A 14,029-nucleotide genomic window follows, 5' to 3' on the forward strand; every position below is an offset into this window, starting at 1 on the left:
ATCGGATACCCAGATACCCGACTCTTTACGTGCGTTAATAACTAATAAAAAAATCAAATTTTATATATTAATACAAATATAGAAATATTTAAATTAACTAATATGTTTAATGTTGCATTTATTTGGTAGTATAAAATTTAAAAAAATTGGTCACTTTTATTTTAAAGTATATTTATGAGAATTGGTTATGCAATATATAAATAAAATAATAAAAGTAATAATAAAAGTTACGTATTTAATTAAACTGTAGAAGCAACCGATAATATAATTCAAAAGTCAAAATAATTATTCCAAAGGATGAATGCGAGATGAGAGTTTGGAGAAGCCGTGACCTAGAGTAAGAGAAATTGACTTATTTATATAAGTTTAGAGAAAGTTAACCTAGTAAGTTGTAATTAGTAAATAAATTAGCCTAGCTCTTGAAGCCCAAAATGGCTAAACCTAATTTAAATTTTTTTTTAAATAATAAATTGGATATTCGGGTAATACCCAATACCCGATTCATCTTAAATTTCAATATCCAATCCCATAAAATTGGATATTAGGTATCCAATACCCGGCGGGTATCGGGTTGGGTACGGATAAACCCAATACCCGATATCCGTATTCCCACCCCTAACCGCCACCGCCTCAGGCTCCGCCACCAAGAGGAAGAGGAACAGGCAAAGAGCCCAGAAGTTGCCGCCTCCGGGGAAGAACGAAGAATTCGCCCCAAGGAGGACAACTACAACCCGGATGAAACCATTGTCTTGACGAAGTGTTGTGTTGATATTTCAGAGGAGCCGGTGTTTGCTAACAACCAAAAGCAAATTGCATACTGGGAGCGCGCATAGGGAGCAGCTCCCCAAGCACTAGGATCAGGTGAAGAAGCAGATCAATTTGTTCTTGGCGGAGTTTGAGAAGTGCTTGAGGAAGAAGGGCAGCGGCGGGAGTTTGACGGATGTGCGCGATAAAGCGCTTGCGTCGTACATTTCATTGTACGACGATTTCAAGCATTACAACTCCTGGCTCATCTTGAAGAACAGGCAGAAGTTACAAGGAGAAATTCAGCCTATATCGGTTGCGGCGAAGAGGAAGAAGAACATCGCGGCCGGTGATTATACGAGCAACGACAACAGCGCACCACTGATGGACCTCAACTAGCCGATGTACGAGGATGAGAGTTCTGGCACACCGATGTCCTCCCGGCGTCCCATTGGCACCAAGATCAAGGACAAGGCGAAGGCGACATCCTCACAGAACCCGGCCCCGGCCCCGGTCCCGATCGCGGCCCCGACCCCGACTTCGGCTGCGGGACATGCCTACGCGGAGTTGGTGGCGGCCGCCAACCAGAGAACGTTGTTGGATACGCACCACGCCCTCAAGCAGTGCGAGGACCCGGGCGAAGCCGAATACCTCAAGTGGATGATCGATGATCTGCGCCGCAAGTTGGGAATGATGTAGAGTATGCTTTTATTGGTAGTGCACTTGTTTTTTTTATCTCTACTCTTGTAACTTTTTTTTAATGAAGTAAATATAGGATTTGCCTTAATTGTGGTGCTTTTTTTTATTTATTTTGTTTGATATATTTTCTATCATAAAAATTAAATAGTACAAAATTAAATTGTGGTGCTACATGACGCACTATATGGTATCCCACTGTAGGTGGAAGGGTAAGAAGATAAAATTATAATCGGATAGGGTGGATTATAGGGAGCTCCATTGTGGATACTCCAAGTGATGATGGTGGGTCCATTTTACACGAGTATGGTTTAGGTGATCCCCGAAAATTTTTATATTAGAATTCAAATTACAAAATTCAATTGCCCAATCACAATATATACATTTTGGGGGTTTCTCTTATGCGATAAACCCTAATTGCAAAATCCTTCTGCGATAAACCCTATTTGCAAAAACCTTCTGCAAAACCAGTTTCTCCTCATCTCCATTGCCTGAATCCTCCAAATTACTAAAAATGGTTCGGAGCTTGAAGAATCCCAAAAAGGCGAAACGAAAAAACAAGGTAAACAAAAGTCTAATCTTTTCTAATTCGGATTGAAAACTTTTTCTGTAGCTTTGTTCGTCAATTTGAGCTGCTCTTTTACTCCTGAATCCCAAAAAGGGCTCGAAGAAAGATGAAGGATCATCCTCAAATTCGGGCCCGACGGTGCCGGCGAAAGTGTGGCAACCGGGCGTAGACGCATTGGAGGAAGGAGAGGAGCTTCAGTGCGACCTGTCTGCATACAATTCTTATCACGGTTTTCACATTGGATGGCCCTGCTTGAGGTAATATGCTCATTTATCCCCTTCTTTTTGTCATTCTGCTTTTAATTGAGTCATCCTCTTTCATTCTTCTGTGTGTGTGTGTGTGTGTGTGTGTGTGTGTGAGAGAGAGAGAGAGAGAGAGAGGTGGGGATTGGGAATTTATCAACCTTTTCTGTTATTCACTGTTAAAAAGTTGCAATTTTGATGCAGGGGTAGTGATCATTTGTAGTTAGGAGAAGCTTTAATGAATCATTTCATCGTGCCGCTGATTGTAATTTGTACATTTAGGGGATGTTCGGTTTGCAAGATTGTATCTCGAGATTAAATATGTAGTGTGTTTGGTTCATGAGGTTCAATCCCACAACTCAATCATAGATGGATAATCATGGATAATTAGTCATGGCTAACCAAATACCACCTTAGTGTATGATAGCTTGTGATTATTTCCCTAGCAGAGCTGCAGTTAAATTATTGAGCCATTTCTATAGCATAGACCATTTTTAAATATCAAGAGCTGACGGTTTGGTTTGGTTTGATTTGAGACAGTTTTGATATTTTGCGTGATTCTTTGGGCCTGGTGCGCACTGAGTTTCCACACACCGTCTATTCCGTTGCTGGAACACAGGTAATTCTCGAGTCTTTTCCTGTTTATAATGATTCTTAGCTTAATCGAGCAGATATATCTATGTATGTGTTCATTTGTATAGATGTTGGCCATGTAATAAACAATATGCCAAAAAAATGTTAATGACAAAGGATTAATACTTGTTAATATTTTCATGATGACTGCTGATGAGAAGATATTGAATGTTTCAAAGTAACACATCCTCTCTTCTCTGGAAGTTCTTTGTTTTTTTGGTTGATTTATTGCATAGTATTAACCAGGTATACATTTCCCATTTTGGTAGGCAGAGAAATCCTCCTGGAACTACATCGGAATCTTTAAGATCTTAAATGTTTCTGGGAAAAGGCGTGACTTAGTGCCTGCGAAATCAAATAATGAAGATACGGATATGGAGAGTGACAGTAGTGATAGTGATGAGGATGAGGAGGAGGAAGGTGGCGGAACCAAGACCCCAGTTTTGCAGGTTTAATTATGTAATTCTGTAATCATTACTGGTTTTCAGTTCAACTTATATGCACCCTTCTGAGCATTTTGTGTGTTCACGCAATGAGCCTACAGGTACGTAAGGTCAGTCATGAAGGCGGTGTAAACCGGATTCGTGCTATGGCACAACATCCTCATATATGTGCTTCATGGGCAGATACCGGCCTTGTTCAGGTACACTTTCGTGTACTTGAAATTGTGTAACTGTATCTACACTTAGTTCAAGGACATAGAGCCTTGGTTCTCTTGTATGTAGCGTAACTTGATGGATGCTTTGAAGGTATGGGACTTCAGCTCTCATTTGCGTGCTTTGGAAGAAGCCGATACTGCAACTAATAATGGAGGGTCAAACATTTTCAATCAAGCTCCTTTAGTTAAGTTTGCTGGACACAAGGATGAAGGCTATGCCATTGACTGGAGTCCTGTTGTTCCCGGAAGGCTTGTGTCAGGTATGGCCGGACACTGCAGATTTTGTTCTGTGCAATGCTTTTGTGTAATTTAACTTCCTTGCTCTCTCAACTCTCACAGGGGACTGCAAGAATAGTATTCATCTTTGGGAACCAGCGTCCGAATCAACATGGAACATCGACTCTACTCCCTTTGTTGGTCACACTGCTAGTGTCGAAGATCTACAGGTTTCCATCTTAATCAGCCTAGAATAGTATTAGATGTTGCGTTCGTCACTAATGGTGCGTTTATTTCTCTTTTTGCAGTGGAGTCCTACAGAACCATACGTCTTCGCCTCATGCTCGGTTGATGGAACTATTGCAATCTGGGATACTCGTGCTGGGAAGTCTCCTGCAGTTTCTATCAAAGCACACAAAGCTGATGTGAATGTGATAACATGGAACAGGTGTTTACAGCTTTGTTTCTTAAGTAGTGGAGTACTATTTGTTTGCTATAGCTCTCTCTGAATTTCATTTTCTCGTTGCTTCTTTCTTGATCAGCCTAGCGAGCTGTATGCTAGCATCAGGTAGTGATGATGGGACTTTTTCCATCCGAGATCTAAGATTACTCAAGGTATAGAATGGTCTCAACTCCTTCCCCTCTTTCGCACATGTGTGTTTTGTAACCTTGTTTTTCGCTTGCACAGGAAGGAGATGCTGTAGTTGCGCACTTTGAGTACCATAAGCACCCCATCACATCCATTGAATGGAGTCCGCACGAGGCCTCCACCTTGGCAGTGTCTTCAGCTGACAACCAACTAACGTAAGAAGCCTCTAGATACGGTAGAATCCTCATAAAACCTGAATTTTAACGAATGTTGATATCCTTGTCAGGATATGGGACCTTTCCCTTGAGAGAGACGAGGAAGAGGAGGCGGAGTTCAGAGCCAAGACGAAAGAGCAAGTAAATGCCCCCAATGACTTGCCACCACAACTTCTATTTGTTCATCAGGTGACTAATTAATAGGAATACCTCTCAATTATCGATTAAAACCTATTCTATGAATAAGTAACAAGACGGCCTGCCTCATCGCATTCATTTACCAAATTCTGCAGGGGCAGAAGGACTTGAAAGAAGTTCATTGGCATCCCCAGATACCGGGAATGCTCATATCCACCGCAGCAGATGGCTTCAACATCTTGATGCCTTCAAACATCGAATCCTCACTTTCCGGTGACAATGCTTGAATTCTCTCAGCAGAGCACGATTTTGTCCAACGAAAACAGCTGGTACTGTTGGAGAATATTTCTCTGTTTTGTCGTAATATTGAAGAAATGTACCGTTGAATGATTATATATTTTTTATGAAATGGATTATGTGACTATTTGTCATTTACACAGCATATTTACAATCCAGACAAAATTTATACTGTGTTCTAAAATAAAAGAAATAGTCTTGTCACATCAATGGACCAGTTGAAATGTGAAGTGCTATCAATAATCAATCCAAAAAATAATCGCATAGAGTTAAAATCTTAAAAATAAATTCTGAGATCACACGTGGATATTATAAAATTCTGCATGGCCTGTTCCTATATAAATTGAAAATGTTGATGTTTTGAACTGCAACTTGAAAATATTTTGCAACCAATGTCAATTTCGTTGTTTATCTTAGCACGTGAATTATCCCATATTTTCATTCTTTTCTCTCTTCAATTTATCTGAAAAACTCACAACAATACCATTTTACTCAATTCCCTCTACATTATTTTTTTTTCTCATTCCAAAACATGTTTTCTCCAAAACTCAAATTAGAGTATCACAACTTGTAATTTCTTTCATCTCCATCATTTTTTTCTCTAAATTGAGAATACTTCTAAAATTTCTGAATTTTGTAGAAATCTCAAAATTCGCATAAAGATGCTAAACCCACAAACAAATTAGAATGCAACACATAGAGGTGAGATATAAAACCTCCAAATTGAGATTCATTCTCTTAAATTTTCAGAAATTTGTACAGAGATGAAAATCCACACAGAGAAATCAGTTCATGCGCATAAAATTTTAGAATTTTGCATAAAACTTGACATAGAAATCAGTTATAAAAAATCTCAAATATGCTGAGAGATGTAACACCCAAACATGTATTAATCAGGAGACAACACACACAGATACGAGTAAAACCCACACGTTTGGCATATCAATGCTCTCTTCAAACAAACAATAGGCGTTATATTATCATTCATGTATCAACTACTAATTGATAATGTGTGGTCAATTAATTAACATGCTTGATCAATCAATAAATTAATTGATAGAAGATGGTGTAGCTGTCGAAATATTGTTTATGATTAGCCATTCAATTATTATTGATTATTTCCCCTCCTAATCAATAAATTAGGCTTATTTATTTCATTTAAAAAGATGGTTGGTTCATTATGCATTTCGATATTTAAGTGGTTTCAAGAAAATACTAGTTTGATGTCCCTATCGATCTTTTCTTTTCGACATGTGACATGTTTTATATATGGTCGTACATGTTAACATTATTAATTTAACTTAATTAATATTTAGTATAATGATTAAAGAATACGAAGGCGACATTTATTAAGCACGGAAAACTTTGTGAAGTAGTATTAATTACAATTAAGAGGCAGAAGTAAATATGAAGTCAAGATTTTTGTTGAAATCGAGATGAGAATAATTTAATTCAAGACCTAACTAATTATGGCCCATAGGAAAACGAATTGAACTTCCATAAATTGAATAACAAATTGCAAGTTTGCAACAGCTTATTACTTGCCGTATACGACTCTATCTTACTTGATAAATCCACCATGAAATCTTGTTGTTTTGTGTACTTCTTTCACCATGGTCTATGAATAAGCCTTATCAATTATCATAATTCATAACATAAATTGTTGTTGTAATTTGAGGTCAATAATAAAATTGATCCAGCCTTGTTTATTCTACATTTTTTTTGTTTAGTATATGCACATAATTAATTTTTCTCCTTAAACAAGAGATATTCAACATCCATTTGGTTTACAAATCTGAAATTTGTGTCTAACCTTCGTTTATAAAAAATAAACTGATTTTATCATTTTGAATCATCCATAAAAAATTAGACCAATTTTAAATATGAAAACATTTAAACAAACCCTTACATTACGTATCATTATAAATGTGGACCCCACAATCCACTAACACACTTCTTCCACATCTTTTTCCTCTCTTTTCCACAATTTTGTCGATTTTTTGTGGACGAAATTAATACTCCTTCCGTCCCTCTGTAGCTGAGTCGTATTTCTTTTTTGGTTGTCCCACTGTAGCTGAGTCATTTCCTGTTTTGGTAAAAATCACCAACTTTTCTTATCTCTTACTTTATTCTCTTTCACTCTCTCTACTTTTTTCCTTTTCTATTTTATTCTCTCTTCACTTAACTAACTTTTAACACAATTTCTTAAATCTCGTGTCGAAAAGAAACGCCTCTACTACAGAGAGACTATGAGAGTATAATTATAGGCCAGAGACTAGCTAATTCTTCAGAACGTCTAACAAACACATTTTGGAACAATAAGTACAAAAGAAATTTTATTGACAAATTTAAGAGTTTATAGAGATATTTTAAGATTACATTAGTCAAGACATCCACTATAATTATAAAAAAGACATAAAATATAATTATAAAAAAATCAAGAAACATATAAAAACTATTTTATGAAAAATCCACATATTATGATCTAAGGAAATTAGATAAAAAAAAATCATTTCTCATATAAATTAACTTCCTGTACATAGTGTAATCCAAATATAGAAAAAAAAGAGGCTAAATTTTTGAAAGGAAATTATCCGAAACAAAAGGGGGCGCATTACATTTTTTTATTTGAAGACGAGTTTGAAATAAGAAAAATGTTTTAGAGACATAATGTCTCCAAGCTATAATGCCATAAAGAGGTTAAAATAGTCATTTTAAATAGGATTTCATTTCTTATTAAATTAATATTTTGTAAATATACATTCTTGTCCCTATAAGTCTATAACCGTTATATCTCTTCTAATTAAGATGAATGAGATTTGCTATTCCTATAATTATGGAATTCTTCTAATACTTTCTAAATTAACTAATTAGTTACAACAAATCTCTATTTAATAATTTTATTGGTTAAAAGTTGATTGTGATTCATTTAAAATTCGAAAATGTTGATAAGTTAAAGTGATTAATTTTGGTTTAGTGTAATTAATAAAACCAATACTAATATTAAAAAATATAAATACAAAATAAATAACAAACATTTAATAATAAGTTAATTGAAGATATACCATGCAAAATATAATAAATTAATAAATTCATACACGGATTTTTTAAAATCAAAATTATTGTATTATTTAGTCCAGGATATATCTTTCAAACTAACTCTATCATAACTAAATTTTATAAGTAGTTAATTTTCTCCTTTTCTCTATAGAGGAGTATTAGAGTTTTAAGCTCAATTACTATGAAATAAATTAAAATTTGATTAAGGACTTAGTTATATTAATTGAGTTTACAATTTTGATTCGAATTCTTTACTTTTTAAAAGTTTAATTTCTGTAAAGTCTTTTTAGAGCGTTACAGTCGAACTTTGATAAAAAAAAAGAGCGAATTACATTTTTAGGCTCTATACTTTCAGCAACAAACATTTGCGGTACCTATACTTGCAAAATATCATTTGTGGTACCCAAACTATATCACTTGCTCGTTTCAAGTGCCTTTTCACATTTTGACTAATTTTTTAGACAAAAACACCCCCAAAGGCCTAAAGGGAATTTTTGTACATTACGTTCCAAAAGTAGGCGCCATTTTGTGACTCTTGATTTCCCAATATGTTCAATTAGTGAGGCATATATGTTGTTTATGAGATTCAGATTTCTGCCTAATTTCTTGCTGGATTTCGAACAAGCTATGGCTGGTGTAAAATGCTTGTTTGTTTAATTTCTAGAATTTTTCAAATTTTGCATGGCGACTAGTGATGTTGGATTTTCGGTTGCTTTGTAGTCTAATTTTATGTAATTTCATTATGGTTGAACAACTGTTTTTTTGTGCGATTTAATATCCATCGCAGTTCAGTGTGTAGAGTTATGAGTCAAAGGTTAAATTTTTAGATTTAATATTCAACTGATTTAGTGAAATTAATATTTATCGCAGTTCATCCGAAAATGTTCTCAGTGGCCCTACTTTTGGAACGTAATGTACAAAAATGCCCTTTAGGCCTTTAGGGGTGTTTTTGTCTAAAAAATTGGTCAAAAAGTGAAAAAGCACTTGAAACGAGCAAGTGGTATAGTTTGGGTACCGCAAATGATATTTTGCAAGTATAGGTACCGTAAATGTTCGTCGCTGAAAGTATAGAGCCTAAAAATGTAATTCACTCAAAAAAAAAAAATAATCACATATTTTTAACTTATTTATTTAATATTTTAAGCCATATAGTTAGTATTTTGTCTTTCATGCTATTAAAATATTATAGTTTTTAAGTCATTTTTTAATAATATGAAACAAAAATTTGATAAATGATATATTAATACTGACTATGTTTATGTATTATTTTTCAAACATTTCATAATTTTTATTTAACTATTTACTTTTTTAATTTCTAATTTCATTTAATTCTTATTTTTTAGTATAACATTGCAAATGAATGTATCTATTAATCAAAGAACAAAAATATTAAATTTTGGAGTAATTTTTATACGATGATGAAGTGCAACTTAATTGATAACATGCTTCCTTCCAATTGGTCGAATTAAGTGTTTGAGTCATCACATGATAAATGCAAAATGACTATTGATCTTTTAAAAGCAATACCTTTCATTGATCATAACAATAATTTTTATTTACAAAAATAATACTAGTATAGAGTAATTTTTATTCAAAATAATGATATTTTATAGTATTACAATAATAATTTTTATTAGTAAGAAGAATAACTTTTATTAGTTAAAAACATTAACTTTTACTTAGAAGAATTATAATTTTAGTCCTATATAATATATTTATAATATTAAAGTAATAGAGTAACTTTTATAAATAAAATAGTACTCCGTAAATTAAATTTTTAAGAGCAATAATTTTTAGTTTTATATTTTAAAAATCATATGAGCTCTTTCTCGTAAAAAATATGTATGTTTTAAAAATTATTATTTAATTGATAAAGTTTATACCGTTAAAGTAGGTATGCAAAGAAAACAAAATCAAATTGTCGCACCATTCCATAAAATTATAATTAAGATTAAAATACTCTAATTAAAACTATAGATCAATAAAGTAGCTAATTTAATTTTCATAATCTAAGCTATCTTTCTAAAATAACATTAGGGTATATAAGTCAAAATATAAATTACACTTATGGCAAAGTGACATAGGGGTATTATGACATAGAGACATTATGTCTCTAAATCACTACCCTTGAAATAATTACTGTATTTAATTAACTAATTTAAATGTTTCCATGTTTTCATAATTACTCTTCCGTAATGTCGCTTTTACCCTCGAAAGCCTTCTAAACAGCTCTGTCAGAATTGAATTATGAGAAAGCAACCGAAATTAACGGTAAAAGCAGTTTCCCTTAATTGGGAAGTTCGAGAAGAGCTCTCTGACAACCGGCAAACGGTTATAAAATCTCGAAATTCCAGCTATGGGAGGGCACAATAGTAATTTCACAAAAGATTAGGTGTCACTTTCGACTAGTGCTCTTTTACAGCTTATCTATCCGCGTTAGATAGATTGAGCATTGCACACCTAATACAGAATAGACAAAATTGTGATAAATTGCAAAACATTGTGTTATTTTTTTAGGCATGAAAATATTTTGTTTGTATGCGACGAATAAGAGTCTCGTCTTTCCATTTTAGTTCATCTGCAAAAAGGAGTCATGGTGTATTTTTACTCTCAACAGTAATAAGATCACATATCAGCTAATTCATTTAACTTATATTTCATTTAAAATTAATACTATATTCAAGTGAGACTCGTATTCCGATAACTTTTTCCACCCATTTTTCTTAATATTTGTTTAAAACTCGCGCTGTCAAGAAATGAGACTCTTAATAGCGGACGACGGAGTAATACAAAATAGAGAAAATTGGAAAAATTATCATGAGATTCGACCGGAAAAATTATCATATTGATTTTAGTGTGGTATTATTGTGCACACAAACTGCAAAACTTCTCTAGGATATATTTGGCTAAATGAAAATAATTGGGAAGAGATAAGATGGGGAAATTTATTTTAGAGTGAATTAGGGAAAATGATCATTGAACTATGCGTTTTGCACATAAATAGTCCCTGAATTTTAAAAATATTATTGACAATAACTGGATTAAGGTGTACTAATAACTTTCATGATACTTTTTACTATATTTAGAGGGAATATCTTTTATAGTCCACAAACTTTGTCAAAATATCATTTTAGGTTAGTGAACTTTGAAAATATCATTTGAGGTCCGTCAACTATGAGTTAATATCAATCGAAGTACTTTTTTTTATTATTTCCAAGTTAATTTGGATAAAATTACCCCCAATCCATTGAAGAGTACATATTTTTAATAAACTTATCACATACTTTTTGAGGGAACATCTTTTTAGGTCCACGAACTTTGCCAAAGTAGCATTTTAGGTCCGTGAACTTTGAAAATATCATTTTAGGTCCGTGAACTACAAGTTAATATCATTTGAGGTATTTTCAACTTTTTTCGGACGAAAATGCCCTTAAGGCCTTCAAAGGGCAATTTGGACAATTCTTTCGCTACTCATCTTGCGTTAAAGACCTAGAGTCCAACAATTTTTTTTACTACTACTGTTTAATTCAGTTACCATCCAAATTGAATTTAAATATAATTAAATTTACCGTGAAAAATATGTGTTAGTTTTTCAATTATTGGGTGACTAATTATTTAATGATAGTTAAATTGGACTTGATACTTTATTTTATTTTTTCAATCTAAACTGCATTTTAATAACTTACTATAGGTGATGCGTGAATTATATTTAGTTTATTTATTTTGAAGTTAGATAGCTATTAATTTGGATTGTCATTCGGAGATGAATTTCAAAATGGAGATCAATTAACATCCAAATTGAATTTAAATATAAAAATTTGCCGTTAGACATTGTTGGATTCTATGTCTCTGACGCAAGATGATTGCCGAAAGAATTGTCTAAATTGACCTTTGAAGGTCTTAAGGGCATTTTCGCCCAAAAAAAAATTCAAAATACCTCAAATGATATTAATCGTTAGTTGATGGACCTAAAATGATATTTTCAAAATTTACGGACCTAAAATAATACTTTAGCAAAGTTCGTGGACTTAAAAAGATGTTCCCTATTTTTATAAATATCTTTACTATATATTTTTGACGAATTTTCTAAATATAATTTGAGCTTCAATATTGTCACTTAATTTTGTAACATGCAAGAAAGAAACTTTTCTTTAATCATGAAAAGTTGAAGAAGGAACTTTTCTTGCACGTCATAAATTCGATAAAAGTCGGTCTTATTATTCCTAGTTTTGTACTATCCAAATGGGCAATTACCAAGTTTCTAAATTCAATAAAAGTCGGTTTAGCTGTGTTAATAAATTGCATTGTTGTGGGACAATGCACTATCGTGTCTTTGAAACTCACACTCGCGACCTCATCGCATCTCCCTCTCGGCGGTGGTAACTATCAATGGCGGATTCAGGATTCATAAACGGAGGGAGTGAAATATATAATAGTAGGATGATTTAGGGTGAAAATGACAATTTTTCCAATTTTCGGAGCGACGTCGGGGCATATGGAGGGAGCGGACATGATAATTTTACGTACGGATAAGAGGAAATTAGTCGCACGGAAGGGGCGACCGATCCGCCACTGGTAACTATGTACGATAATGTTAGTAGTGTTATAGTGATGATTTTAGATCTGACTTCTGAGCCTCTTCTATTCATATTTTTTCACTCGATTCTTTTAAATTTATACTACAGTATATCCTTTAATCACCAAAATCGTCTAAAATAAAAATAGCACCCCAATTAGCCACCTAAAACCTAACATCATGTTCATGTCAAATCCGAAATAATACAACTCATTTTTTTGGATGTCATGTTAACATTTCACTCAAACCTTAAATCATACTCCTACTACTTAATATTTATCACAACTATTTAATATCTATCACAACTTAATATTTTTAGTTTTAAAAATCATTATCCAAATTCATATATTTTTAAAATTTTGTTATTTACTCCCTCCGTCCCAGATAATTTGGGACACTTTGATCCGGCACGGATTTTAAGAAATCTAATGGAAAGTGGGTTGAAAAAGTTGGTGGGATGTGGGTGCTACTTTTAAAGTATTAGTTTTATACTTCCGTCGTTCCATTGAACATGACCCACTTTCCTTTTTGGTTTGTCCCAATCAAGATGACTCATTACTTAAAATGGTAACACTTTTATCTGTACTTTATTCAATCTCTCTTACTTTACTCTCTCCTTTTCACACACAAAATATAAACGCATAAAATCCCGTGCCACCCAAGGAAGGGGTCATCTTCCTTGGGACGGAGAGAGTAATAAAATGTGAGTAGGAATGAGTTAGTGGAATATGAGGTCCACTACCAAAAATGGTAAAAGTGAAATGGGACAAATTATGTGGGACGGTCCAAAATAGAATATTGGGTCGAATTATCTGGGACAAAGGGAGTATAAAACAACAGGAAGGTTCTCATCAAATAGGGCTCTAAAGAACCCCAATATGCAGTTGTCGATCACCTCTATGAACTTTTGCAACGTTGAGAATCTATCATATCCAAGTCCGTTAGGACGTTACTGGAAATACTCATCATTCCCTGCCAACAACGTGTTAGCAATGTGCATGCACAACAATCTGCGCATGTGGAACTGACTCGTAAACACAATTGGACTCACATAGGTATATAGTAAAATAATCCTGGACGAAATCTTCAAGACCAAAACTGTCATTTTCTCATTATATGGATCTATCAAATTTCAAAGAGAGAATTTTGAAGAAGAATGTAGATAAATTGTGATTGTTTTGTGTTGTATTTATTGAAGAAAAAATTATTAAAAACTGTAGAATGATTATTTTTAATAATAAAAAAGAAAATTAAACTGGCAGTTCAGTTCCAAGCCGTGAAACACAACCATGTTCGAAGCCGAACTGCAACTCAGGCACGATCTCGTACCACGCTGGTAATCCCGCACCCAGTTAGATCATTCTGCACTTCCTGCAACGCATGAGTCCAAACTACAT

General features: G+C 33.6%; 1 protein-coding gene across 1 annotated transcript; it reads left to right on the top strand.

Moving 5' to 3' along the window:
* The first annotated feature begins 1,800 nt into the window (after window positions 1-1,800).
* On the top strand, window positions 1,801-5,123 carry LOC125218848 (protein HEAT STRESS TOLERANT DWD 1-like). The gene is made up of 12 exons (XM_048120627.2): window positions 1,801-2,002; window positions 2,102-2,265; window positions 2,791-2,869; window positions 3,153-3,332; window positions 3,428-3,526; window positions 3,633-3,801; window positions 3,881-3,987; window positions 4,066-4,205; window positions 4,300-4,372; window positions 4,446-4,561; window positions 4,633-4,750; window positions 4,855-5,123. Exons 1-12 carry the CDS (start codon window positions 1,955-1,957, stop codon window positions 4,984-4,986), a joined length of 1,425 nt encoding a protein of 474 aa, XP_047976584.1. The 5' UTR covers window positions 1,801-1,954; the 3' UTR covers window positions 4,987-5,123.
* The last annotated feature ends 8,906 nt before the right edge of the window (window positions 5,124-14,029 follow it).

The sequence above is a fragment of the Salvia hispanica genome, chromosome 1 (assembly GCF_029641045.1).
Source record: "Salvia hispanica isolate PSC_SH4W2 chromosome 1, Shi_PSC_v1, whole genome shotgun sequence".
NCBI classification, from domain to species: Eukaryota; Viridiplantae; Streptophyta; class Magnoliopsida; order Lamiales; family Lamiaceae; genus Salvia; species Salvia hispanica.

Excerpts from the sequence above, each read along its gene's own strand:
- LOC125218848 (XM_048120627.2), top strand. The coding sequence starts at position 1,955 with ATGGTTCGGAGCTTGAAGAATCCCAAAAAGGCGAAACGAAAAAACAAG. Across the intron at positions 2,870-3,152 it reads ATTCCGTTGCTGGAACACAG|GCAGAGAAATCCTCCTGGAA; the intron begins GTAATTCTCGAG and ends CCATTTTGGTAG. Across the intron at positions 3,988-4,065 it reads CTAGTGTCGAAGATCTACAG|TGGAGTCCTACAGAACCATA; the intron begins GTTTCCATCTTA and ends CTCTTTTTGCAG.